Raw genomic sequence first — 26,110 nt, 5'->3', positions numbered from 1 at the left:
ATTAGTATTCAAAACATACAGTGTGACATTTAAAAAATGTATTTAACTATTATAAATGCCGGACTGTGAACTTTCCTTCCTATAATAAATTTACTTAAGTAGGGTAGAGTTTATTCCCGTAGGATCTAAATAAAAAAAAAATTGTAGGGCTACAAATTTCAACTACTCTAAAAACTAAATACATTGCAATTGCATTCAATACTAATACAGGTATCTATATCTAATTTTTATATATATTACATGAAGATATTTTTTTTACTTTTTTTTTCACTTTTATTCATTAAGTTTCTTTTAAATTTAACTGACTTGTTAAATTTAATCATTTTTTAAAATTTAACTATTTTTAAAAATTAAATAAATAAAAATAATCTACTAAATAATTAAAAACTATTTACAAAAAAATAGATAAAAATTATCTATAATTAAATTGTAAAAATTATTTATATAATTATAATTTCATTCTTTTTTGCTATTAAAAAAAAGTGAATACGCATACACATTATTACGCATGTGTTTTAAGTGGTATATATTTGGGGTATGTTTTTATTTTCTCTAAAATTTGTTAAGTTTGATCGACTAATACACTTGATATGACTTTGAATATATACGACTGAAGCCATAATGAATATTATAATAAATAAATAGAATCAATAACTGTTTAAGATATGACATTTAAGATGAATATGGGAAAAAATTGTAACCTCTATGCCATACTAACAAGAACAAAGCAGTATATTGTACCTCATTCTTGCTTTATTATAGCAGTTTAAAGTTTTTTTTTATTTAAACTAAGAAAAATATTTTATTTTTTATTTTTAATCTAATTTTATGCGATTTATCTTTTACTATTTTTTTAGTGTAGGTGTATGTATGTTATATTTTCTCTGTGTTATTGTAATTATTTTTTTACCTTTCGATAGTAATTAAATTAAGAGTATAGTTAAAAATAAATTTATGGTATATAGAAATTTAAAAAATAATAAATAAAAAAGAACAATTTTCTTTATAAAATAAAATTTAAATTTTTTAATTGTGATTCTCATTTAATGATATCGTGGGTGTTGACTTACAATTAAAAACTCGAAAATCCAAGTTCGATGGCAAAGATAAAAGAAAAAAAAATCCTTCCGATTTTGGTGATTTAGAATGTGTGAATCTCTATATAAATGGTTTCTAAACATAGTGATACTTGTATATGAAAAATAATATTTGAAGAGTTAATACAGCAGCCGACATCCTTGATATAATAATGTAATGATATCGATATTTTGATGATTAAGAAAGATGAAATAAAGCGTGAATGGGTTTTGAAAAACTGGTATGGTGGAAGAGGTTAATAGAGGAAGAAGTAGCGTGGTCCAAGATCCCGTTTCACAAAGCCTTACGAGAGTAAGCTAAGAATGAGATATAGTTGGGTGAGATGATGAGAGGCAGTGCAGAATAGAAGAAGAAGAAGAGGTTGGTGGTGGTCCAAATATTTGATGCCATGGGCCTTGATTCTACGTAAAGAAAAGAAGAAAACAAAGGCAGTAAAGATTGGATATTTTTTCCTTGCATCCTATAAGTGAGACACTGCTACAGCAGTGAGAGTCGTTTCTCTTACTCTTTTTCTCCCACGTTGATGTTTATTTTCTCAGTAGTTTTACCTTAGGAAGTCGAAGGTTTAAGGAAAATACAATGTTATAGGTAGAAGTGTAAGAAAAAAAAAAAAAGAGAATGCGATAGAAGTGAAAAGAATAGGTTGAGTTAGGGAGAGAGAAGGTGGGTGGAGAAAGTGAAAAAAATGGAAATCGAAAAGAGTAAAGCGATGAGGGAAATGGGTTGGGTTGAGAGCAGCTTTTTTACCCTTTAAGTTGGGCGTTTCCATATATGGAATTTCTTGAACGGTTGGAAAGGAATTGGGGTCTACTTAAACAAAATTGTTTATCGAAAGACAAAGTTGTTTATCAGAGAAGATGATGATGGTGACTGAGACAGAGAGTAGGAGTTGGGTGAGGAGTGATTGGTCCTATCACACACATTGTGGTCTCATTTGTTAGATCGCTTTCATCATTCACTGAGACAAACTACTCCTTTGGTTTCCCTTTCTGGGACGCGCTTTCCCCCTTCTCTCTCTCATTCCAATTTTCACCCTCTCTTCTTCCATACACAATACACTTTCCTTTTCTGGCATCCTTGTGGGTTTGTTATTGTATTCACCTGCATTTTCTTCCTTGGATTTTTCTACCACGCACCCAGGCATATATGTAATTTTCTCTTCTCTTCTCCTCTCTTAGATCCTCCTCCCATGTGACCTTTCACCACATATGCTTCTTTCTCTTTACCACCACTTCCATATTTAATTCAACTTTACTATTTTTAGTACACTAAGATTCTTTTCTAATCTATTTTTCTAATTTACTTTTTCTCTTCCATTTTTTTCTCTATTTATATCTTTCTTCATACAATTATATATTTTTCAACAGGAAACAACTGTAAATGTACACAAAAATATCCAACTGTGTAATGCCAACCCAATCTTTAAGCTTTAAATTTATAATCGTTAATTATCTTAGATTTTTTTTTCAGATAAGAGAAATGCTTGTTTATTTGAGGATATAATACTATTTTTCAAAATACGTAATTGATGAAAAAATTGAAAAACATATTTGGATAAAATACACACAAACCTATTACCCATAAAGTCCAAGACAACACACACAAGTCTATTACCAAGAGAGTATCTTATGTATGTTTAAATTCATGTTCATATCTTACTTTATTTAATGTGAAATTTGCTGGAAATCTAAATATGAGTGCAAGTCTTACATTGGATAGAAATGAAAAAGTAGAATACGGTATAAAAGTGAAAGATACATTAATTTAATGTCTTAAGATTTTGGGTAGAGAATGGTGTCAATCTCTATTGTGGTTAGTAGGGAGGACAAACAGTCGAGTATGGATAGTGCCTACCCACAACCTACATGGATACCCGTTCCAAAAAAATCCGCAAATATTAGAAAAATATATTTTATACATTTTAAAAAAATAATTACAAAATAATATATAAATTTTAATATAAATAAAATAAAATATAAATTAATTTTATTTTAAATTTAATTAAATAAATATAAATTAAATTATTATTTTTATTTTTTGCGAGTAATGTGTATCTGCCGGTCGGGTAGTATAATATCCGCACCCGACCCGTTTATAAGCAAATATTAAAATACTCACTACCCACAACCCGCGGGTACCAACTATTCGTCGCGGATTTTATCTGCAGGTGCGGATTTTTTTGTCATCCATAATGGTTGGACTCAAATCTTATTGGTGTTTGTGTCTTTCTAGTAAACATCCTCCTTTATAGACCCAACAGTGGTATCAAAGTCAATGGTTCGTCTTGGTGACCGACTCATACAAATATAATGGTCCATGTATCGAAAGTCTAACTAGCGAAGGATTCCAGATAAGCGTGTTTCTTCGAAATGAAAGATGGTACAAAAGAGACATATAAATGTAAAAGACTCATTAACCTATTGTCTTAAGATTTTTGATAGAATGGTATCAATCCCTTATGCAATTGGGCTGAACCCCTTCTAAATAATCCCAACAAAACTTTGTTTGTGTAATAAGATAAATGAGTTCATAATTCTTTATATATATAATGTATGGTTGGCTCGTGTTAACAAAGACTGTAAATGTGGTGAAATAATAAATCTTAAAATGACGTCAAATAAGGATTAAAGCAGTAAGTAAGTTTGGATTTGAAAATGAGAGTCCTAAAGTGCGAAGTTTAGTGTAGAGAAAGAGCAAAGCTAATAAAGATGTGTATCTTGGGGGAGTAGAAAAGGCAGGCAGCGTTATGCATGTTGATCGTAAATGAAAGGTGTTAAGTTATAAATAAGATTAGTATATGTTAGGAAAAGAGAGTTATTCCTTTGGTCAATATTATGGATGGAATGTGGAGGGTTGTTGTGTAGTAATTGTGGTCCCCTCTTTCTTTTCTTCCTTTTCTTCCTTTTCTTCCTTTTCTCTAAAAGAGATAAACTACAAATGAGGATTGATGTGGATGCATGCTCTCTTCCTCGCTAAGTATTAATCATCTTTCGTTTTCTAATGTCCATTGTTTTAGCTCTATCCATTCTTTTGTCTTTAACTTTCAGCATCTGTAACATCTTTTTGTTCATTTCTGTAGGGACACAATACGTTCCAACTCACTTATTACCTACGCCTCCTCCTCCGCTGCATTATCACTTTCTTAACCCATCAAATTATCAAACCAAATACTCCTTCTTTTCCCTCCTTTCCAATTATACTCCTTTTTTCATCTTCACCAACATTTTTCAAATTTCTTCTTCTCAAAATAACACAAATAATTTAATACACAATGTCTTTGGCTTAACCATCATAGCCAACTCAATCAAACACAAACTGAAAATATTTAATTACATAAAAAAAACACATTTGACATTGAAAAGCTTAAAATTAAGTTTAAATTTCATTTTCTATTCTGTAAAATATATAAGTAATCAATGCTTATTACAATAATATAATCGACTTACTCAACTTTTAAACAAACATGTCTCAGTGATAGATTTATGTTAGATTCTAATAAAATTAGCTTGGCTAACTTTAAATCAATGCTAACTATTTTTAATTTTTTAATAAATAAAAATATTTGTGTTAATGTCATATTAATATCGATTTAACCAACAATAATTAAAATAAATATTTAAAAGGCGTTCAATCTAACTAATAAATTTATTTATTTATAACATTCATATTTATTTAAGTTAAATTAACTAGATTGACACTAATTTAATTTGATTATCTTTGTTATTTATATAATTTAACATTGGTTAAACCGGACAAATTGATATGTTAGGAATTTGTACTTCTCGCCTACAAATAGTAACCATAAATTATTTTTTATTCTAAAGGCTACAATTTAAATTCTATATATAAATCACCTCATTTATAAATTTTCTTTCTTGCTTTTCTATACAAATCTCTTCACATTTAAAAGAAATCTTGATCTAAGCCTTTTTTTTTTTTTCATAAAACCGTTTTGATTCAAAGTTTTTTTTTTCGATTTACTTTCTTTTGTTAAAAATGGAGGAGTTGTACTATAAATATTTTTTAACTAATATTAAATTGTACGTAATTTAAAATTATTTCAAAAATGAATGATGAATTAGCGTTTATAAATTTTAAAGTTTGTTTTAAGTAAAATTTAACTCTATCAATTAATTGATATTGAATTTTACTTAATTTTAACCAATATTAATATGTGTATATTTTCTTATAGTGTTTGTAAAAACAAAATCCTTTATTGAAGAAAATGGGTATAATACGTATGATCTCCTAATTTTCAAGTCAAGGAATTCATTACAAAAGCCACCAATCAAAAGGTTCTATACTTAATATTTCTCGTTATTTTAAGAAATTAAGGCGGAAGTATTTAATTGAATTAACTTTATGTTCCCAGTTCTTGCAAAAAATTAGTAAGTTTTTTTTACAATGTCACCATTTTCCCAAAAATAAATTTCTAAAATAAGTACTATTATTTATCTTAAAATGAACTTTAGGAACCAGCGTAGTAACTATTTCATATTTTGTAGCAATTAAAACTAAAGGAAAATGTTTTAGAGAGACTATAAAAAAGTTATTTATTTTATGTGGACCAAAATAATTAGTTTTAAATTTTTGAAAAACAAAAATAATATTTTTTTGGAAACCAAAATTAAAATACATTTATTTTATTGAGACTAAATATATTAAAACTAAAATTTATTTTCAAACATCAAAATAATGATTGAGATATAAACATAAGAATTGCGAACTAATTTTGTTGATCTGTACTATATAATGATTGAGATATAAACATGCGCCACAAGCAAAAATATTAAACAAATCTCCGTATAAATGTTGTAACAATAATATTTTAATGTTTCAATATTAAAGGATTATAGCATTAAAATAAGCTAAGAAGATATGAGACAAACCTTTACAACAAATAAATATGTGAAAGTTAAACATTCCCTTGATAAAGAAGCGTAAAAATAAATTATTCTCTAAGCTACCAAAAATTATAGCAATTAACTAATACTAAATGTAGATAAGAGAGCTGGTTTAGGGATTTAAGCATGGAGCGAAAGAATAACAAAACAAAATAAACTAAAATAATTTGGTTTGTGTTGAAAATTAAAATGTAGTGAAGTTTTTGTTGGAGGTTATGCAAGTCAGTCAATCCTTGAAATAGATGTCAGAACGAAATAACAAGCTAACATACTGTCCTATACTTTTTCTAATGAAATAGCCAATTAGCCACGCATAACTACTAATTAATTAAATCAAGACTAAATCTTTAAAGAGAAACTTGATTTAGTTCTTTATTTGTCACAAATTTAAATAACCAATTTTATAAATTACTAAATATAATTTTTTTTATTGAATATTGTTATTTAAATGTAATGTATATTTTTATTTATCAGCATTAAAATATAATTTCCCCTTTAATTTTGAAACGTAGATAAACCTCTTATATAAATTAAAAAAAAAGAGAGTACACTGTGTATTATCAACAAAAGAAAGAAACTTACATAAGCCTCCTTCTATTTTGTATATCTAAATATTTTTTTATAAAATTGGAAAAAAATTCTTCATATAGATTGTTAAAATATCCTATATTTATTAAACATTACAAGAAAAACATATATTTAAAAACTATAGCACAATTAAATCCCTGTGTTATAAAAAAATAATAAAAATTATGAATTTCCGAATAAAAATGTTTTAGAATTTTTCAAACCATGATATTGTATTGATGTTATTCATCTTTGAAAACAATGATTAAAAGTCGAAGACCTTAAACGCATAAAATGTGACTATTCCTCTCCCTACATGAATATTCAAAATATAATCTTATATAATTAATTCAACATAAAAGTAAAGATAACTAAATGAAATATAATTTTATATTCAAAATAAAAATATTTGAACTATGGTAAAAAAAAATTAATTTTTAAGAATTAAAAAGTGAAAATTATTGATTTAGTTAGTACTAATCCATTCGATTATATTTTTGTTAATTTTTTTGTTACAATATTGTATATATATATAACTTATAATTGACAGTTTTGCTATTAAAATTTTTGTTGTCTCGTATCATTTTAATGTTATCTTAAAATTTCAATAATTTAGATAATAATGAATTGAAATCTGTTTTATTTGAAACGTATTTCATCGTAATGTGTATAAAATAGAAGGGGGTTTGTACAATGCTTAAGAAGGGATTTTACGTAATGAGTAAAAATGTGTAACAATGGCATTTCTATAATCATTATTTAAAAACGTTGAGTTTAGGTAGATCATACATACCATTGTATAAAAATGAAGAAGAATTTCGTGATTTTTTTTTTCTACGAAAGGATTTTTGTAGAAGAAATGAAAAATAGAAAGTTGGATTAGTTGAAGTTGTTTACTTATGAATTGGACTAAATAAGATTGATAAGGAGGTGTAAAAATTTTAGGCAGAGTTTCCAAGATTGAATATTTATTGTGGTCATGCAAAAGTTTGAGGATTAACAAGTAAGCAGTCGAAAAAGGAAGGAGTGGTGTTAGAAGTTAGGCATTGGTGAGTATTCAGAAAGAGAAAAGCATTGAAAAATCGTATAGTTTTATGTTACATACTAATATTCCTATAAAACCCAAGGCAAGAGGAAATTGTGGATCAGAGTCACATTTGGCTAACATCGAAAGGTTTACATGTGATTTCTTCGTCAAAAGTCAATTCGGTTGGTTGAATCGATTTTAGGTTTTCCATTTTACGACCGTTAAGGCTGGATTGGTCAAATGATTACGTTACTATTATTATGATTTCACATCGCAATCCGTTTGAGGTTTGAGGAGTGGCTACGCAAGTTCTTTCCCTTGAATGGAAAAAGGAAAAATCAGTGTCTATACGAATAAGGGAAAACGAAAGTGTGTGTGAATGTGAATGGAGTTTGGCAATAAATTGTTGATGGTTGACACTTGTGAAACCAAAGCATGAATCTAGCTAGAAAAATATGAGGAAAAGGGCAATGTAACAGAGACACCAAAACAGGGACGGCAAAGTTTATGTGTTTGCTTGTCCAAGTTGCTTAATTTCAATAGGAAACAGACATGTTTCTATTTGGGCCAATGCCAATCAAAGAGGTTTACGAGTTTCTACTATGGGGACTGCACTACTTTTGTTCAGTTTTCTAACCGAATGTTCTCAACAAAAAACAAACCATTGGGAGTTGGTGAGTGGTGATTTGTTTGGTGTCTTGTCTTGCACATATCGTGGTGAACACATAAAAAGGTAGTGGGAAACTATAACCTACTTTTCCAAACTAAGTAATGTGTTGTAGTGATTGAATGTGTTGAACAAGGTTTTTTCTTATTTCGGTCATGTGATGGACTTTGGGGGGCACTCTTTTTAAGTTATTGGAGCAAGTTTAGTGTTCAACGCAAACTTCATCTTCACCAACCTTCCATGTCTGCCATTTTCTTCTTTCTATGCTCTTACCATTATGATTGCTAGGGCTTACCAACTAACACTCCTTTTGCATGCCATCCCTTTAGGACTTCACTCTCTTCATGCCTCAGAATTGCGTATGAAGTTCTAGTTTTGCCCTTCCACTATAGCCTTCCCTATCCTTTTAAGTTACCCATAATGCAGATTTAGGCTATTACTAAATCCCATGCTAGGCCCAAACCTTTACCTCTTTCACACGGTTATTTTAGCAAATTATTCCAACTTCATTTCATATTATTGCATTTCAAATTTCAATCATTCATATAAACTTTTGATTTTAATATTCACGGGCTTCATGTCACCAGTTCCCTTATATGAACGATTCTCTTGTATCTACACGAATACGTATATTAAGAATCTACGTATGGATCTATGAATAGTTATGGGTATTTTTTAAAATAATGAAATTTTATAGAAAAAAATTAATAATTCAAAATTTTATTTATATTAAAAATAAAAAATATATATTTGTAATAAAAGTATATTAAATTGGATTACTTCATGTATAGTAAAATGTATTTAAACAGATAGATACACTAGAAAGGAAAAAAGTCAATTAAAAGAGTAACATCTCCAGAGCATTAAGAATAATATCCATTATGCTCCATTACATGTCTGCAACTTTTTAAGAATTTACTAAAAATTGCAAAGAGAAGCCAATGTTTGTTGGGTTTAAGTAACGAAGAATTTGATACCCTTTAGACCTTAAGTTGAAGTGTTGTAAATGATAAGAGTTTTCTCTCCTTAATTAGATTCGCCCATCTCGTTTAGTAATTGGCAATAGGAGATCCAGATCGTGCCACGTGGCAATGCAAAGATAATTTTGCTTCTAAGACTATTCCAGAGACCATGAATAAATAAATAAATAAAATGAGGAACTCACGCACCTCGTATATACTCTTGTCGACTTAAAGAGAGCAAAATGTCAGAATACGCATGCAACCGAGTAAGAATTATCAGAAAACTACCATAACTGCTACATCTCATTAGTTTCAAATTTTAAAATACTTCAGCAATTTCACCAGAATGTAACTTAAAGGTGGAATTCCTCGATAATCAAACTAGTAAATGACAATAACTTGGAGGGTTAATTCTTCCTCATTTGAACCACTCTAGTCTTGTATTACTGAGATAATGTAAGAAATTTTTCTCTGGTTGATTAGGTCCATTGACTCTAGCCGAAAATGTTAAAAGGAAAAAGGACCCTTGTTCAGCTGAACTTTTTGACTAAATCATAATGATGATATTTCTACCCTATATTTTTGGCAAAACTGATTCTCACACGAGATTTCCGATGAAAAGAATGATCAAAACTTCCACATTCTTCCCAAAAGCATCTTGCCGGAAGAACAAAAATTGTAAATGATTTCTGTAACTCTATTTCTGCTTCTGTACATTCCTTTCCTGTACCCGATGTGGTTTCTGCCAAAAGCAAACCTGTTTAGGAAAAAAGGCAAACCTATCAGTAAACAATGTCCTAGGTGGTGATATTTCGATATTGATAATACAACTTACAAGGACACAGGATGCACTTTTGAATAAAGCCTAGATGTGAAGTTGGTATACACTCTTGTGAAGAGAAAAATAAAATAAAGGAAGCGGAAGGAAAACAAACAAAATAAAGCGAAATGGATATAAAGAATCGGAAAATGATACTTGAACAACCATTTTTGACAACATTTAGACACGCGCACACGTGTCTAAATTTGAGTGGTCCAGTTGGAAAAATTAAATGAAAATGGACCACTCAAATTTAGACACGTGTGCGCGTGTCTAAATGTTGTCAAAAATGGTTGTTCAAGTGTCATTTTCCTAAAGAATCAGTACAAGAAACACTATATGATTCAGAAGAGGAAAATAGTGAAGATAAACTTTTTGAAATTGTTTTATTTATGACTAATAATTTTATTTATTATTATCAATATTATTTTTTGAATTGTTTTTATTATAGTAATAATAATAATAATCAATAATAAATATTACATCCCAAATCTACATGTCAAAACGTGTATTCAAGCAGCATAACTATGTATACGTGCATCGCAAACAATTATGCCCTAGCGTAGCAAATTTCTATATGTTTTTTCACAGTGATCCCTAATCTAAACGTCAAAACGTGTATTCAAGCAGCATAACCAATTATACGTGCATCACAAACAATTATGCCACTGAGAGTAGCAAATTTCTGCATGTTTCTTCACAGTGCCACGTGGACCGTCCGTTTTTCTCTTTCCTCTTTTCTTCACACTTCTCTCCAACCAACCCAAGCACCTTTCCTCATTTCTACTCTCTTCCTTCCTCCCTCCCTCTTTCCGCCTTACCAAAACCAAGTCTTAATTCAAATACCGGCCAGTATATACTGAAGGGACGATAACAACATAGTAGATTACTACTAAAAGCTGGCATCTTGGTAGCCAATAAGTTGTCATGAGCAGTGACGATAACATGAGCATATCAACTAGTTGACATAACATGAGCAGTGACGATATAAAAACTGGTAGGGTTCTCTTTATATGACCTTCAGTAAACTTGTAAATCCAGAGGAATGTAAAGACAAAACTTGCTCACCTTCAGTATCATCTCCTCTGGTGCAGCACAATCAACTTCTGTCGGAAGAAGCAATAACTTATTAATCAATTTTGCAAAGCAGGGAAAAGGTTCTGTAGACCATAGTACAAGGCATGTCTTACATCTATTGTCAATTCAAATACAAAGGGCGCCCACGTCAGGTGTTACCAAATCGTATTCACTAGGCGCTTCTACTTTTGCAGAAATCCCCTTTTCTCCTCGCTTCCTTTCATTTTTCCCTCTTCGTGCGTCAGCTGCTTGGTTACTGACACAACAGAAATATTGGTCACACGCATTGAAATTTTCTCACTTGATTACATTCTTGTAGCAAACTAAATCAAGTCAGCTAACTTAAATCCAAGGAACATCAAGTGAGCTCCCAGAGAAAATTTCCAAACACTGAAGACACGTACACTAGAAACTTAGCAGATTGTGTTCCCAAGGCAGATCCACAACAAGCTTTATATTTCTTTTTGGAACCACACGGGCAGACCTTGTTTCTAGGAATCTGGTGGTTAACACCACAAAGAAGAGGCAGTTAGAATAACAAAAACGTGTCAAAGGAGATAATAATATTTAAACAGCTAATTTAGTTTGGATCAACCCCTCCAGGGGATTAAGCACCTATAAACTAAAATTAGCAGAAAATAGAGAACCTTATCAATTGGTTGCAATTTGATATTGGTCTTCCTGGAACTATTGTTTGATTCATCATTAGTGCTGTCCTCTACCTTGTCCTCTTTGTGTTGCTTATGGTTCTCATTTTCATCATGACCTATACGTGCTTGGAATTTGAGACTAGGTTGGTTACGACGGAACCAAAGTTTCATTTTTCTCTACTAATCATAATGGTTTATACTAAATGCTAATGAATAAATGAAACCTCTATGCAAGAAAAAAAATTACCAATAAAGCATGAAAAGTTAGTTTGCCATCTAAAGTATGGAAAGTGCAAAATGCATTTATTATACAAGAAAACATTACCATAAGTATTAGCCCGACTAGGTAGGGAATCTGAGTTCGCAGAGCACTCTTCAGTTCCTTGCTCTGCTATTAGAAATTCTATCGCAGCATCAATGTCTCCATGTACCTGCCCTAGAATCTAGGACAAGGAAGACAGACTTTTAATACATGTAGCGTAACTAAAATTTAGAAAAAACAGCAACTTGCAAGAGATCTAGCCGAACTGAAATATTAGTAATGTAGCACAAGCAAACAGCAAAATGATATGCACTCATTTCACCTGTTCCACTTTTTCAGCATTTTCACATCCAGTTCCAGCCATAACCAACTTTATGGACCCCGGTTGAAAAGTTTCCTTACCAGCTCGCCCACGGGTTTTGTTGTTCATGACTTTTGTTTCATGTGAAGGTACTGAAAGATCAGCATCAGCCTTTCACAAACTAAAATTAATCAGGCATATGCTCCAATACTTGATACTAGTCCAAAAATCAAGAAGCAGAAATAATAACAACCTTGATTACAATCGGCCTTGCCGGCCCATCACAAGGATCATCCTTCAACCGCACACTGTTATAATGCTCCCCATCATGATAAGACCTGGAAAACACACAGTACACTCAAAAACCATCCGAAGTCAAATGCAAGGTCGAGGAAAATTATGTTTTCATTGTTTCCGTATGCATATACCTTGAGTTTAATTAGAGGCATTATGCATAAACAGATTACAGCACACAGAACAATATTACAAGACAGTGTCCTTTCTAAATTGATAGAATGATGTGATTAAGATTAGAAACTATTAATTGCTAAATACTCCAACTACATACTGATAAGATATGCGTTAGAATAATTTCATCTATATATCATCATTAAGCCTAAGCAGGGTGTAGTCTGCTAGATCATTTATTAGTCACACCTAGTTCTGCACCTAAGTGTCTAGTGCAATCCCTTAATATTTCATATACTCTTGTATTTTCAATATAAATAGAAGTCAGTGAGACGAATCTCTTAAGTCCTCTAGAAATATATTTTTCTATTTTAATCTCAAGTTGGTATTAGAGCAGGTTGATCCCGCTGTGGTTGTCTCGTCTCATCTGCCAACACCTGTCATTGCTGTCCGCAACTGTCCGGCGCCATTTGCCGTTGTCTGCCATTGTTCGATGCTGTTTTGCTACTGTCTACCTCTATTTGCAGCTGTCCACTGCAGTTTGTGACCATCCAGCACTATCAACCACTGTTCTATGCCATTTCGTCGCTGCCACCATCAGCCATCATAGTTTCATCCAACGACCACCGGATCTGTTCGTCTCTCCCCCGCGACCAACCCTGCCAGTGCCAAAGTCCAATTCTCCTCCACGCACCACCACGCACATCATCTTTGTGTGCTGTGAACAGGCACGTGTTGTTCACGCGCCACCTTCTGCTTTTCGAAACGTCACCATGCCACTTCCATAGCTTGTGTAGACATTTTCAAACCAAGGATCTTGGAAGCCTCAAATACTTCTTAGGCATTGAAGTAGCTCAATCAAAAGATGGAGTTGTAATCTCCCAAAAGAAGTATATTCTTGATATTTTACAAGAAACATGCATGATTGATTGTAGACTGGTAGACAGTCCTATTGACCCAAATCATAAATTAACAATAGAAGAATGTGAGTTATTCTCCAATCTGAAGAGATATAGGAGGCTAGTTGGAAAACTTATTTATCTGACTATTACAAGACCATATCTATCTTTTGCAGTTGGAGTGGTTAGTCAGTTCATGCAGGCTTCATGTGTTGGCCATTGGAATGCTATCATTCACATTCTAAGGTACGTCAAAAAGGCTCTCGGGCAAGGATTGTTATATGAAGATAAAGGAAGCCTTCAGGTCTCTGGGTACTATGATACAGATTGGGCAGGTTCGCCAATTGATAGACGATCTACTACTGGATATTGTGTTTTCCTTGGAGGAAACATTATTTCATGGAAAAGTAAGAAACAAAATGTAGTGGCTCAATCAATGACTAGAGCTGAATATAGGGCAATAGTGTCACTAACATGTGAACTTATATGGGTAAAGCAGTTCCTTCAAAAGCTTAGCTTCTATGACATCCAGACTATGAAGATGTATTGCGATAACCAAGCTGCTCTCCACATTGCATCAAATCCAGTCTTTTACGAGATAATTAAACATATAGGAATTGATTGTCATTTTGTTCGTGAAAAGTTGTTGACAAAAGAATGTACTGAGTTTGTTGGATCAAATGACCAACTTGCATATGTGTTGACCAAGTCATTAAGGGGACCTCAGATTGAGTTTATTTGTTCCATGGTACATACAATCTGTATGCTCCAACTTGAGGAGGAGTGTTAGAATACTTTTTCATCTATGTATCATCATTAAGCCTAAGCAGGGTGTAGTCTGCTAGATCATTTATTAGTCGTACCTAGTTCTGCATCTAGGTGTCTAGTGCAGTCCTTTAATATTTCATGTACTCTTGTATTTTCAATATAAATAGAAGGCAGTAAAAGGGATCTCTTAGCCCCATAGAAATATATTTTTCTATTTTAATCTCAAGCATATGCAAAATCTAATAAATAATAGGATCCAAATCCTAATCAATATCATTGAAAGGATTTTTCATTCACACACAACGATTGGATTTTTACTCCGTAATTTTATCAATTTTCCTTCAAAGCAATCTAAGAAAATCACATTGGTTACAACCAGCTTCATCAATCACGTTCAATTGTCATTTTCCATACCTCATGTCTAAATAATGAGCTCAGCCTACACTACAAATCTAATATTCTATTCATGTACATGTGTATGTGATTGTAAATGGTGGTTTTACTAATTGAATGCCAGATTAGAAAGAAATGTCTCCTAATTACAAAAATGAAGACTTAGAGTCTGTCAGCAAGTTAAATATATAAATAATATTTTGCTAGTTTAGTCATAGATTTAGCATATCAAAATCATCACTATAATTTTCAGACAAAAGAGACAAAGGAGTACAATATAACCATAGACTCCATAGTACTTACAAATGAACCATGCGAACTCCATTATCGTCAAAATTTCTTATGTACCACCGAGGAGACATGTGCTGCAAAATCCCACCAATATGAATGGAAATTTCTATTAACTTTAGCATGTAACAAAATACAAAGTCAATCAAAGACATCATAAAAGCAATTAAATATATCTGGGAAAAATATGCATTTACTATTTTCAGTCTTCACATTAATGAATAAAGCTTACGCACATTCAGAAACAAAATAAAATTGCATGGGACAGAGATGATAGAATGTGAAAATACCTCTATCTTCATTTGTATAAAGTTTAGATAATGAATAATCTAACTAATCAACAATATTCCATACAAAATTATGCGACATTAGAATATAAGATGTGAAGAAGTTGATTATCTTCAAGGATGCTGCTCACCCTGTGAATGCATATATTACTACGTGTTACAAGAGAAGCTGCCTGCAATTCCATATGTCCAGCCCATGTACCCTCATTTTCCATGGATTGGCAATACTCATCAAATGGTACTTCATCTTCAATAAAGGGCTCAAACATCTCTCGATTATCCTGTTAATCACAGCTTCAAGACCAGGCTATGTGAAGGAGTTTTCCTAAAAATTAAAGAGGGGAAACTAACATAGGAAAGTTCACAAACATAAAATATCACTGAGAAAAGAATAGACAAATCACAGGCAACCGATGATCCTTATGATTGATTATGGATATTATTTATGGTTTTTCAACTTTCCTTTCATTTATTAGGTTAACTGTGAATACTTAGGTGATTAACCAGATAAAGGTTCCAACCAAACAATTTTCTTCATGCCACATCTTACATCAACAACACACAGATTAACCCAGTATTTCAAGCCCTACCTTTTTTTTTCTATTTATCTAATGAAGGGGTAAAGGGAGCACAGGGGTATAGCATATTAATGACATAGATATTATTTTCTTTTTTCAATGAATTTCAAAAACCACATGAATCAAAATTATTACATAAACAATATATAAGCATAAAATATGAGAAGTAATTAAGTTGAAAATTTGAAAAAGAAGAGGAAGAAAAGAACAAAATTGTTTCCAGAACATTGTACCAATATGTGTTTTACAACCGTGCTGCGGTACTTTTTATGTTCTTCCTCATTGCCTTCCAACTGATCAGCAAGGGATCTGCATAAGAAAGAAGAGTGCAGATAGAGATTTACCTAGCCAAAAATCAAAAAACAGGAGGTGGATGGAGAGAGATAGAGATCTAATTTAGTACGTGATAATGCCAAAATTATAGGGACTATAACTTACTGTCAGTTTCATAATAAGAATAAAAGATTGGTACTGTGTGCAAGTGAAAGTACCTAGTATAGTAGTATGTACTATTAACATGGATGCTAATGTAGTCAGTGCAACTGGATGCAAAGCATTCAAACTGACCTGAAGAAACAATTACCATCTGCAGTCACTTCAACAATGCGTAATCCCAGAGCATCCAACTGAGTACGAAATTGAGAAGTGTCAGCCCGTTTTCCCAGCTTCTTAACCTGTTTCCAATACATGGCCGGTCACCAGTGGCTAAAGTATCCAAACAACATCTATACCTAGAAACACTACAAAATACAAACTCAATTGGATTTTCACTCAATAGATTAACATATAAGAGCTTTTTACAACAGCCTTATCCCACTGAGTAATAGCTAAGGGTATACATTCAAAACAGTTAAATTAACAGTAAGTACAACAAGAGATGTAAGGGCCTGAAATTATATGGCAGTTGGGCCTTATGTTGAGGCAGTCAGACCCATCAGGCTAAGGGCATTATGACCTTAGTAAGGGACCTTTCAAAAAATTTGAGTTCCTTATCTCAACTTCTCATTCTCTCTCTAAGGACTCAGTTGTTCATTTTCTCTGCCTTCTCTCTACCATATTTATGCTTTCTCTCTTCCAGTCCTCTTCACTGAACCACTGGAATTTTGTTTAGGTGACGCCAAAACATCCGCAGCATAGAGAGCTTCGGAACCATCCGATCAGTTTCGGATTCTAAGCCGGTAAGCCCCTCCATGCAAGCTCTTCTCTGTCCTTGAACTAGCACATGCAATCTCTGTAGTTGCATGTGGCTTGTGCCTTCATTTTTCCTTCCGGTTTTCCACTCAGTTCTAGCTCTAAGAGCTGTTCCCATCGCCATTTGTGGTGGTTGTAGGGCACTGTTTAGGTCCTTGTTGTGAGGTGCTGTTAGAGTTTTTCCGGCGAGCTGTACGGTTCAGTCAAGTCACTCCAAGGTAAGGGGAGCTAGAATACTTTCTTATAAGTTGTTATATGTTAGGTGTATGGACTGATTTATGCATCATTGTGTTGTTTGGGTTGCGTTTTTATGTTCTGAGTGTATGGAATGATATGTGCTGAAATGTTCATATGTGAATATGTGAACTAATGTTTTGTGAACTGCTTTAAACGTGTTGTGTGATTGCAACTGAGGATGTTTGATGAGTAAAATCTGATGTAGCAGTTGTATGTTGAAAGTTAAGAGGATTATTAGTGTTTTGAGTTATTTTGGAGGAAGTGATATAGTGAATTTGAGAGTTAAGGGTCTAGGGCTCTTGTAGTCTGTTGGGACAATATAGGGAGGTTATTTGTGACTTGTTAGAGTCATCAAACTGATCAAAACAGGTGAAAAATGGTTGAATTGAATTTGGGTCCCTAAGTGGTGGAAATTGGTGTTTTAGAGTTGAATTTGAGTTGTAATTACTTTAGAATGGTAGTAGGAAGGTTTTAGATCATCTAGACAAGTTTAATTAAGTATAAACTACAAATTAAAGGTGTTAGAAGTTGGGAAAGATGACTAGAAATGGTAAAGGGTGTGTGAGTTGCATAATTCTGCAGAACTTGCGTCCTGCAGATTATGCAGACTCGCTAAGCGAATGTTTTCGCATAGCGAGTCCTCACAGCAAGGTGCTCTCTGTTTAGTCATTCGCATAGCGAGTTGGTGCACTGTGCGAGTGACTGGAGAAGGTTGTTCTCTGTTTGGTGATTTGCTTTGCGAATCTAGTCGCTATGCGACTGGTAGTGATTTGAGTTTAATGTCAATTAATTCGAATAGCGAATTTGGGGCGCTATGCGAGGGTTTAGGGTCTGATAATGTGTATTAGAATTTTTAGTTTAGCATAGCGCACAGACTTGGTGCGCTATGCGAATTTTAGTTGTCCCCCTGTCAGGAAAATTCGCTCAGCGCACCAAGGGTGGTGCGTTGTGCGAATTTTTGCTGTCTTGCCTTGCACCCTGGTGCGCTGTGCGACCTGGTTCAGTGAGTTTCACATTTTTCCTCATCTGTTTGAGCTGTTTGGTGTTGTTTGACTGCCAAGGTGTATGTATGTCTATATAACTGATTTGGGTGGCTTGATTTTGCAACATGATTGAGGGTATGTTGTATTGTGTGTGAATTATAGTTTGGAAGTATGTATGAAACAAAGTTGTGATTGGCGTAAGTGTAACAAGTATGGTTAATGGACGCAATTCCATGGATCTCAAAGTGAGGTCACATGGTGGTGCCCTATAGTGTTGGACGTAATTCCATGATCTTCAAGGAGAAGATTCATGGTGGTGCCCTTAATGTTTAGAATGATTTGCATGGTAGCTCAGTCTTAGGGGTTTTCCTGACACTCCAATGGTCTTTCATTCTCAAGTAGAGAGGATTGATCCATGTGGTGAGGAGTAGCAGGAGGTCCTAGTCTTGGGTGCTTCCAGTACGGCCCAAGGTGAGTGATAACGAACTAACCTCGTGAGTGTGGTAGGGTGAAACCCATTGGCAATGGCTTTGCAAAGCAGTAGAGGCCACCACGAGTGCATAACCCGCTATAGCTCGGCAATCATTCTAGTCCGGACGAGTCAAGTTTAAGTGCAACAAGTCATGTTTGTATAGTATAGTATATTCGTCTTTACTTGCATGTTGCCTGTGACTGCTATAAAACGATTTTTTTATATCTAGCTCACCCTTGCTTGTGTGTTCACGTTGCTTGGGTATGCTTTTCTTTTGCAATGATCATCCACTTGGATGTGAGCAGAGGTGGATGATGTGCCTCTGGAGCAGGCTTTGGAGGAAGACGATGCTGCTGCTTAGTCTCCTTAGGATTCTCTTAATGTTTCTTGTATTTTGAATTACTATTTAGTTGTTGAGGATTTTTCCCGGTGATTCCTATCCTTGTGAAATATTCTATTTGCGTTTAAGTTTTAAATTATGTCTCATTCTGGGATGACTGTAAGCTTAACTACTTTATTACAGTCTACTCTAACTGTTATCTTTTATTTAAAGGTGGACTTACTATGTTATATGCTTCTATATAATCTGGGATGTTACAAGAGAGTTATTGCATTGTCTGTTGTTTCCTTTAAAAGTCTTTATAGCATCTTGTGAAGGACCTTCACAAAGACAAAATCAGAATAAAGCACTTAAAATATTGGGATTGAACGCAAAATGCTTAAAACTCTCTTCTACGTGTGTATTGTAAATGCAGAAGACGGATTTGAAGAGGATCACATGTGTTTATTTCCACGGATTCACGCTGATTTGCAAGGAAGTTTGAGTCCCACACTCAAATCCATCCATCAAATAGAAGATGAAATGCGAAATGGGCTGATACAAGGACAAAGTCCGTGTGGCAATGAATGATTTCCCCAAATGCCCCTCAGATGCAATTACCTGTCACAGTGCACCAGGAGCCAACATAATCGATTATGTATAGCCCATGATTGATTATGTTGGTATCAAAGACCTCTATTTCCAAGTACATTCGTCACATAATTGATTGTGGTGACATTTTTTGCCATGTTTTGTTAAATTGCGTGGAGAAAAACCAACTGTGAGTAAGGCATTAAAGATTTAGCACCTACTATGGACAAAAAATAGCCAACCACTCATTTGAGTGAGGAAACCACAATTTTTATTTTTGTTCTAATATATAATTTGTATTTGAAAATGTAGCTTTCAACTAATTTATACATTATCACATCAGTTATATCAACTTACTACTCATTTGTCACCTATTTCCACCTTTTTCACTAAATCCTAACAACCTTATTTTCCTCACTATTTATCGACCTTTTTCATGCTCCCTCTTTCGATTCAATAAAGGTTAAGTGGTCTGTTCACTCAACAGACTTTTAATATACATATAACGGATGATTATAGAGATAAACAAATCAGGGTACAATCAGAACAGCTAGTATTGCCTCTACAAGGAAAAAGTAAAGACACCAAAGTTGGCTTTTAATAATCTAGACAGCAAATACATAAAATAACTTTTCCAACAACAGGAAAACCAAGTTGGCATAGAGGAAAAGAAAAGGCTCCTTCAATCTGAAAGAATAAAAAAGATAAGAAAAAAAAACATCACAAAAAACCCTAGGCTTAAGCTCAAACTTAGACAGACATCCTTGACAGTACATCACTGGCCACATCAACAGCCATAATATAGATGTCACCACCTTTGTCTCTACCCTCGAATGTAATTTAGTGCCACAGCAACCTCATAAATTAGTTATGCTGAAAATTGAAATAGATGATTCCAGTTTAGCAATCTAATCTCTAAAATGTTCCTTACACGTAATTTTTAAGATATAGCCACTAGTAACAGTGCAGATTCCGGTAGTACATCACAGATGCCCCCTCTGAAAGATGCAATGCAACCCACACTAACATCACTAAAATGCATAAATAAATAAAATTATGAAATTGTTAAATGAATATAGGGTTTATATTGATCATTGCCTACAGTAAAACAATTAAAGCACGATAGAGAGATACGTTAGGAAATAACAAATTGGGATCACAAATGCAACACTAATATCCATGAATTGTAGCAAGAGATCGATTACCGAGAGAGAACATAAAGTAAGTAACAAGGAAGAGATAACGGAATTTGAAACCTACTTGCGGTTGTTGTTGCTTCTTCTGGGATAGCTTCTTCTGTAGCTTCGGCTTAACCATGTCCTCGTCCGAAATTGAAAAAATGAAACAGATTTCTTAAGGTGTCTATCTGAGTCCGTCCCAGAACGCTGCAAGATACAAAAAGTGAAGAACTAAACTAAAGCCTATTCAAATTATCAATCATTATTTATAAGCTTTTACTTCCTGCAGCCCACAATTTCTTTACCCACCTCCACATACAAAATAAATTGTGGAAAGAGTTTTCTAGAATAAGTTTTTTCTCACATTTTCTCTTCTTCCTCTTCAGTGTTCTTCTTCCCCTCTTCTTCAAGTAGTGGCGGGGTGGTATGATGCAGTCCTTATCATTGTGGAGCTGAACTTAAGAATTGTAGGGGTGCAGAAAGCAGCGTACTTGACTTATTCCAGAATCTGGCTCTTATGAAGCAGCTTTGAATTAGATTATTAGATTTGTAAAACAAAGTTTAATAATTATGTATCAATAATTGACAATGTAAATATATTATTCATTTATAGCATAATATACCATTAAAATTTTAGAAGGGGATTGAACAGATTTTTCAAAATCGTTTTGCAAATATATATTAAATATTTTAGGATTTAAGAAAACTTATATAAAGAAAACAAATAAAGCAAGCTTTGTTTTTTATACTTACTCATCCAACATGAGCTTCTTTTTAACAACTCTTAAAAGATTATACTAATTTTTTCAAATATTATAATGAGTTTCACCATTTCTCGTTTTCAACTATTCAATTTGAATATATGAGTTTAGTCATTCCTAATTCAACACTAATTTTTTTGACTATATCGTTTAGCTCAATTAAATTAAACAAACAAGTGTTTTGATTCTCTTTAAAATTTACAAACACAATAAAAAAATTTAGGAAAACAAGTATAGATCAATGTTTTCAATAAATGAAATATGAAGATTTGTAAAATCTTTTCTTAAACAAAGAAAGTATTAGACGATGGAAGTTCAGAGAGAGAATAACAGTATAAGAGTCAAAGATAAAATTATTGTATTCTTCTCTTCATCTAATCCTCTTTATATAACCCTCTTCAAGAAAGATTCGTTACTCAAAGAGAGTTGACTTCAAGAAAATGAGGTATCTTTCAGATACGAAATCAGGTGCTAGGTAGTGTTAGATCAATAATGTTTTTTACGAAGGTGGTGTGTCCGATTTTCTCATACCAAAAGGCATTAAGAAAACATTCTAAGAATGTCTTTCTATATCTTAATGAGCTTTTGATCTAGTAAAAACTTTTGAATAAAGTTTTGTCATGATTTGCACAGATAAAGAGAAACAAATCACCACAAATAAAAAGTACAAATTATACATGCATTTAATGTTATAAATGTTGTAAAGCATTTAAACATGAATCAATTCTAAATTAAACATATGCTTATTTCTAGATAATAATGATTTTAACTTCATATTTGCATTGTTAAATACGAGCACACAATATCTAGTCATGGTCATATGATGGAAAATTTAAAAATAGGGTTAAACTTATTGAATAACTTCTAAAACGAATCATTTTCAATAATCTAAAAAGGTTGTACCTCAACTATTAACATTGTAACAAGTCCAACAATAGTTTTCTCGTGGTTGAATTCAACAAATTTTAAATTAATAGCATTAAGGTGATCTTCACGTCCTTTTTCAATACCTAATGTTCTTTGTTTTATATCAACGTTCCTATTAGTATAATAATCTTTCAAATGTTTAATCAAGTTAGTGGTTTCATACTTTTTAGTCTTCTATGACTTGTCATAGTACTTGTAAATTGCATTGTCAAATGTACTCAAATCTTTGAAGGAGTCCTTATAGGTTTTCTCTTAAGTCTTTTGCTTGATTTAAATGACTTTGGTTGTGTAAGAACATGTGACCTTTATGGTGATTAAACTTCAAATTATACAAGTTGAGTATAACCTTCACATGATGTCATTGGTGGCATACGACTTGAAGTATTCATACTTCCTATGTTGGTAGAAGACTCAATAAAACTAACATTTTTCATTTGTATGGATATTGGAACAATTACAAATTTCCAAAATATTTAAGTAATAATGAACAATTTGTTTCATATAATAACAATTATTAATAATTAATGATAATAAAAAGTTACAAATCAACATTATCAACATCCACTGACTTCATGCATATGATAAAGTGCAAAAAATACAATAGAATCCCATAACAAACATTGTTGGTGTTGGTGTGCTTTTTGCCATTGAGGAGAGCAAATATTATGTAAATTATAAGCAAGACTCTGTAAGGAGATAGAGAGTGACAAAGAAGGAAGATAATGTTTTTATTTAAAAGAATGGAAAACTAAAATGCATAACATTTCACCTAAAAAAGAGTTTGAAGTTGATAATATGTTAGAGAAAATGCAACAAAGAAAAATAAAGACGAACGACTAGGATAAACAACGGAAACAAATGACATAGAGGTAAACAACGAAAGAAAAAGGCGGCTACAATAATGTTTAGGTTTGTTTGTTTATTGTTAGAGTTGAGATGTGACAAAGACAAACAACAAAGATAAGAATGTTAGGGTTGAGATGAAGAAATGTTATTGTTTAGGTTTGTTTATTTGATATTTAGGTTCAAATGCAATGGAGGTGAATGCTAGAAGTGAATAATAAAGAGAAAATGAAGAAAAATGCGTTGTTACAACTAGAGTTTAATATTCATTTATAATTATGACAATTATGAGTAAGTGTGAGATAAGTATAAGAGTAAGTCTCAAGTTGGGTCTCTAGTCACCTATAATAAAGCATTACCCAAACTCGAATTTATTTGAGATTTTCAACGAAAATAAAAACCTACCAAAATATTAAATCTATTATTTTCAATGGATTGCGTGTATCTAAATAAAGTTAAAAAATCGAATTTCATAATATTTCATGAATAATATGCACAACTTAATATACTAAATTTATAATTAGTACACTGGCTCGTAAAATTATCTACTTCATGAAAAGTATCAATGATTTTCAAAATCTTTATGCTAATAAATGTTTTTGTAAGAATTTATATAATCGTTCATTGATTTAATTATACGACATAAAAAATTGTAAATAAATAAAAATTATAAATAAAAGATAAAAATAGCAATTTTACTTATCTTTTAAACACAACAATTTATTTTCTAAGCTTCTGGGCCATTGTTCCGTGGGGAAATGGGCCCTGAGCTTCTGAATCGTCTGAGTCCGAGTCCTTGCTGCAGAGAGCAGAACTGAAATATGGTGGCAGTTATTAAGTTTTGCGTTAAATGATGCAATCACGTACACTATCTTGGTATGGCCGTTGCAGTAGGATCCAATGTAACCACAATATATGTTTTTATTTATTTATAATTATTAGGATTATTTTTATTCTTTTAACAAGTGTTTATAATAATATATAATAGAATAAATTATCTTTGTCAATTAAAATGGTCTTATAAAATATTTCACTCCTTTTTACTAATTATTAAAAAGAGTGTAAATATATAAAAATAAACCCATATTTCATGCATTTCATCGATATTTGTGACACCCGGGCACTAACGAGAACGGGGAATGATCGCCGGTGCAAGAAGCATGGTACAAGGGACACTGACAAGGAGCAACTCCTGACAGGCTTTCAGTGGAATGGGCACAAGGACGAATCGAACATACACCGGAATGAGAGAGATCTAGAGACTGTATAGGTATGAAACTATACAGTTGAAGGATAACTTAAAAAGATTGATTTGGCTACTCATATCACCAAAATGTGTTTGCTTTTCAGTAGCCTGACCCATAAGAACTATATACTTAAACGTGCTTGGCCCAGGACGTTCAATAACAAAATTAAATTAGAGATCAGGTCTGATTAAAAGTTTTTATGAATGAGAATTATTTCAATAAACTAGGGTTGTCATAAATAATAAAAATATATTTGTTTAATAGTAAATATTTATGAAAATATATAAGTTTCAGAAAATTAAAGAATACAGTACTATTTTTGTAAGACCCGTAAATTTTGGGAATGGTGGGGACATGGTGGGCACCACTTTTTCGTTTATTGGGCTGCATTATTGAAAGGGCAGGGAGGAAGCTGAGAAAAGGGGGTGTCTTCATTTTGGCATGGGGGAGGGAGCGAGAAAGCAGCCAGAGGAAGGGAGCCTTCCTTCCTCCATTTCCAGCCGTCCAAAGAACACCATGGGAAGCTGTACCAACTTCGGAAGGGCTGAGAGGAGGAGCTGGGATGGGCATCTGGTGAGAATGGAGTGCTTGCAGTAAGATCTGGGAGAGGAAGTGAAGAATTGTGGAGGATGCAAAGAGATCTTGATCTGCACGTTTGGAGGAAGATGGATCACAAATTTTACAAAGAAAGTCTTCAAGAGGTAAGGGGAGTTTGATTTATTTCATTAATTGTTGGTATAATCTGTATTTTGATGCAAATTTGGGAAGAAGGGGTTGAAAATGGGGTTTTCTGGGTTTCTCTGGAATCTGCGCGATTCTGCAGAATTATGCAGAATGCGCGAACGTTCAATTTTGGTGAAAATTGGACGTTCGTCCAATAGGTGCTCGACGAACGTCCAATTTCTGGACGTTCGGTAACTGTTCTGAGCGTCCGTCCGAATCAGCCAGTGTAGAACGTCCGTCCGTATAGTACTCAACCAAGGTCAGCCAGTTCTGACACGTTCGGCCATTTAGAGCTAGCGAGCATTAGCTTTCGTTCTTGTTTTGCAATAATGATATTAGCGTTTGGTCAGGGCTTATTTTAAATACCGTTCGGTTGAGACCTAAATGGATAGTGTCCGGTTAAGTGTGAATTTAACACTGTTCGTTTTAATCGCTCGGCCAGGATTCTAGACGTTCGTCCAAATGATTGTGAGCGTTCGTTGGCAATTGGTAATCCAGGTTTTAACTTGAGCGTCCGTCCCTAAATTGTCATTCACAAGGAGTAGTTCTGGACGTTCGGTATTGAGTATTAGTGATTAGTGGCGTTCGTACTTTATATGGATTCTTAGGATTAATTCTTGAACGTTCGGTTTTTAAGTATAATGGAGCGTTCGGTTTTTGAGTATAAGTGAACGTTCGGTTC

General features: G+C 32.9%; 1 protein-coding gene across 8 annotated transcripts; it reads right to left on the bottom strand.

Moving 5' to 3' along the window:
• Window positions 1–9,510: 9,510 nt before the first annotated feature.
• On the bottom strand, window positions 9,511–21,310 carry LOC124849016 (SEC-C motif-containing protein / OTU-like cysteine protease family protein). 8 transcript variants are annotated; one of them, XM_088104683.1, is made up of 14 exons: window positions 21,292–21,310; window positions 21,010–21,134; window positions 16,524–16,630; window positions 16,190–16,265; window positions 15,510–15,659; window positions 15,107–15,168; window positions 12,589–12,673; window positions 12,357–12,506; window positions 12,098–12,215; window positions 11,770–11,897; window positions 11,527–11,621; window positions 11,236–11,378; window positions 11,114–11,151; window positions 9,843–9,982 (listed from the first exon to the last, which is right to left on the bottom strand). In XM_088104683.1, exons 2-12 carry the CDS (start codon window positions 21,064–21,066, stop codon window positions 11,249–11,251), a joined length of 1,158 nt encoding a protein of 385 aa, XP_087960809.1. In that variant the 5' UTR covers window positions 21,067–21,134; window positions 21,292–21,310; the 3' UTR covers window positions 9,843–9,982; window positions 11,114–11,151; window positions 11,236–11,248. The 8 variants fall into 8 exon arrangements, with proteins under 8 accessions (XP_087960814.1, XP_087960809.1, XP_087960808.1 ...); XM_088104682.1 differs by lacking the exon at window positions 21,292–21,310 and adding an exon at window positions 21,237–21,255; XM_088104685.1 differs by having other exon boundaries at window positions 11,114–11,148; window positions 21,010–21,309.
• Between the last annotated feature and the right edge of the window lie 4,800 nt (window positions 21,311–26,110).

The sequence above is a fragment of the Vigna umbellata genome, chromosome 1 (assembly GCF_029865625.1).
Source record: "Vigna umbellata cultivar VRB3 chromosome 1, Vumbellata_1.0, whole genome shotgun sequence".
In the NCBI taxonomy this organism is placed as follows: domain Eukaryota; kingdom Viridiplantae; phylum Streptophyta; class Magnoliopsida; order Fabales; family Fabaceae; genus Vigna; species Vigna umbellata.
The sequence above is the reverse complement of the archived record's forward strand: the minus strand, read 5'-3'. Positions and strand labels throughout refer to the sequence as shown.

Excerpts from the sequence above, each read along its gene's own strand:
- LOC124849016 (XM_088104683.1), bottom strand. The coding sequence starts at position 21,066 with ATGGTTAAGCCGAAGCTACAGAAGAAGCTATCCCAGAAGAAGCAACAA. Across the intron at positions 16,631-21,009 it reads AGAAGCAACAACAACCGCAA|GTTAAGAAGCTGGGAAAACG; the intron begins GTAGGTTTCAAA and ends TATTGGAAACAG. Across the intron at positions 11,379-11,526 it reads CAATCTGCTAAGTTTCTAGT|TAACCAAGCAGCTGACGCAC; the intron begins GTACGTGTCTTC and ends CTGTTGTGTCAG.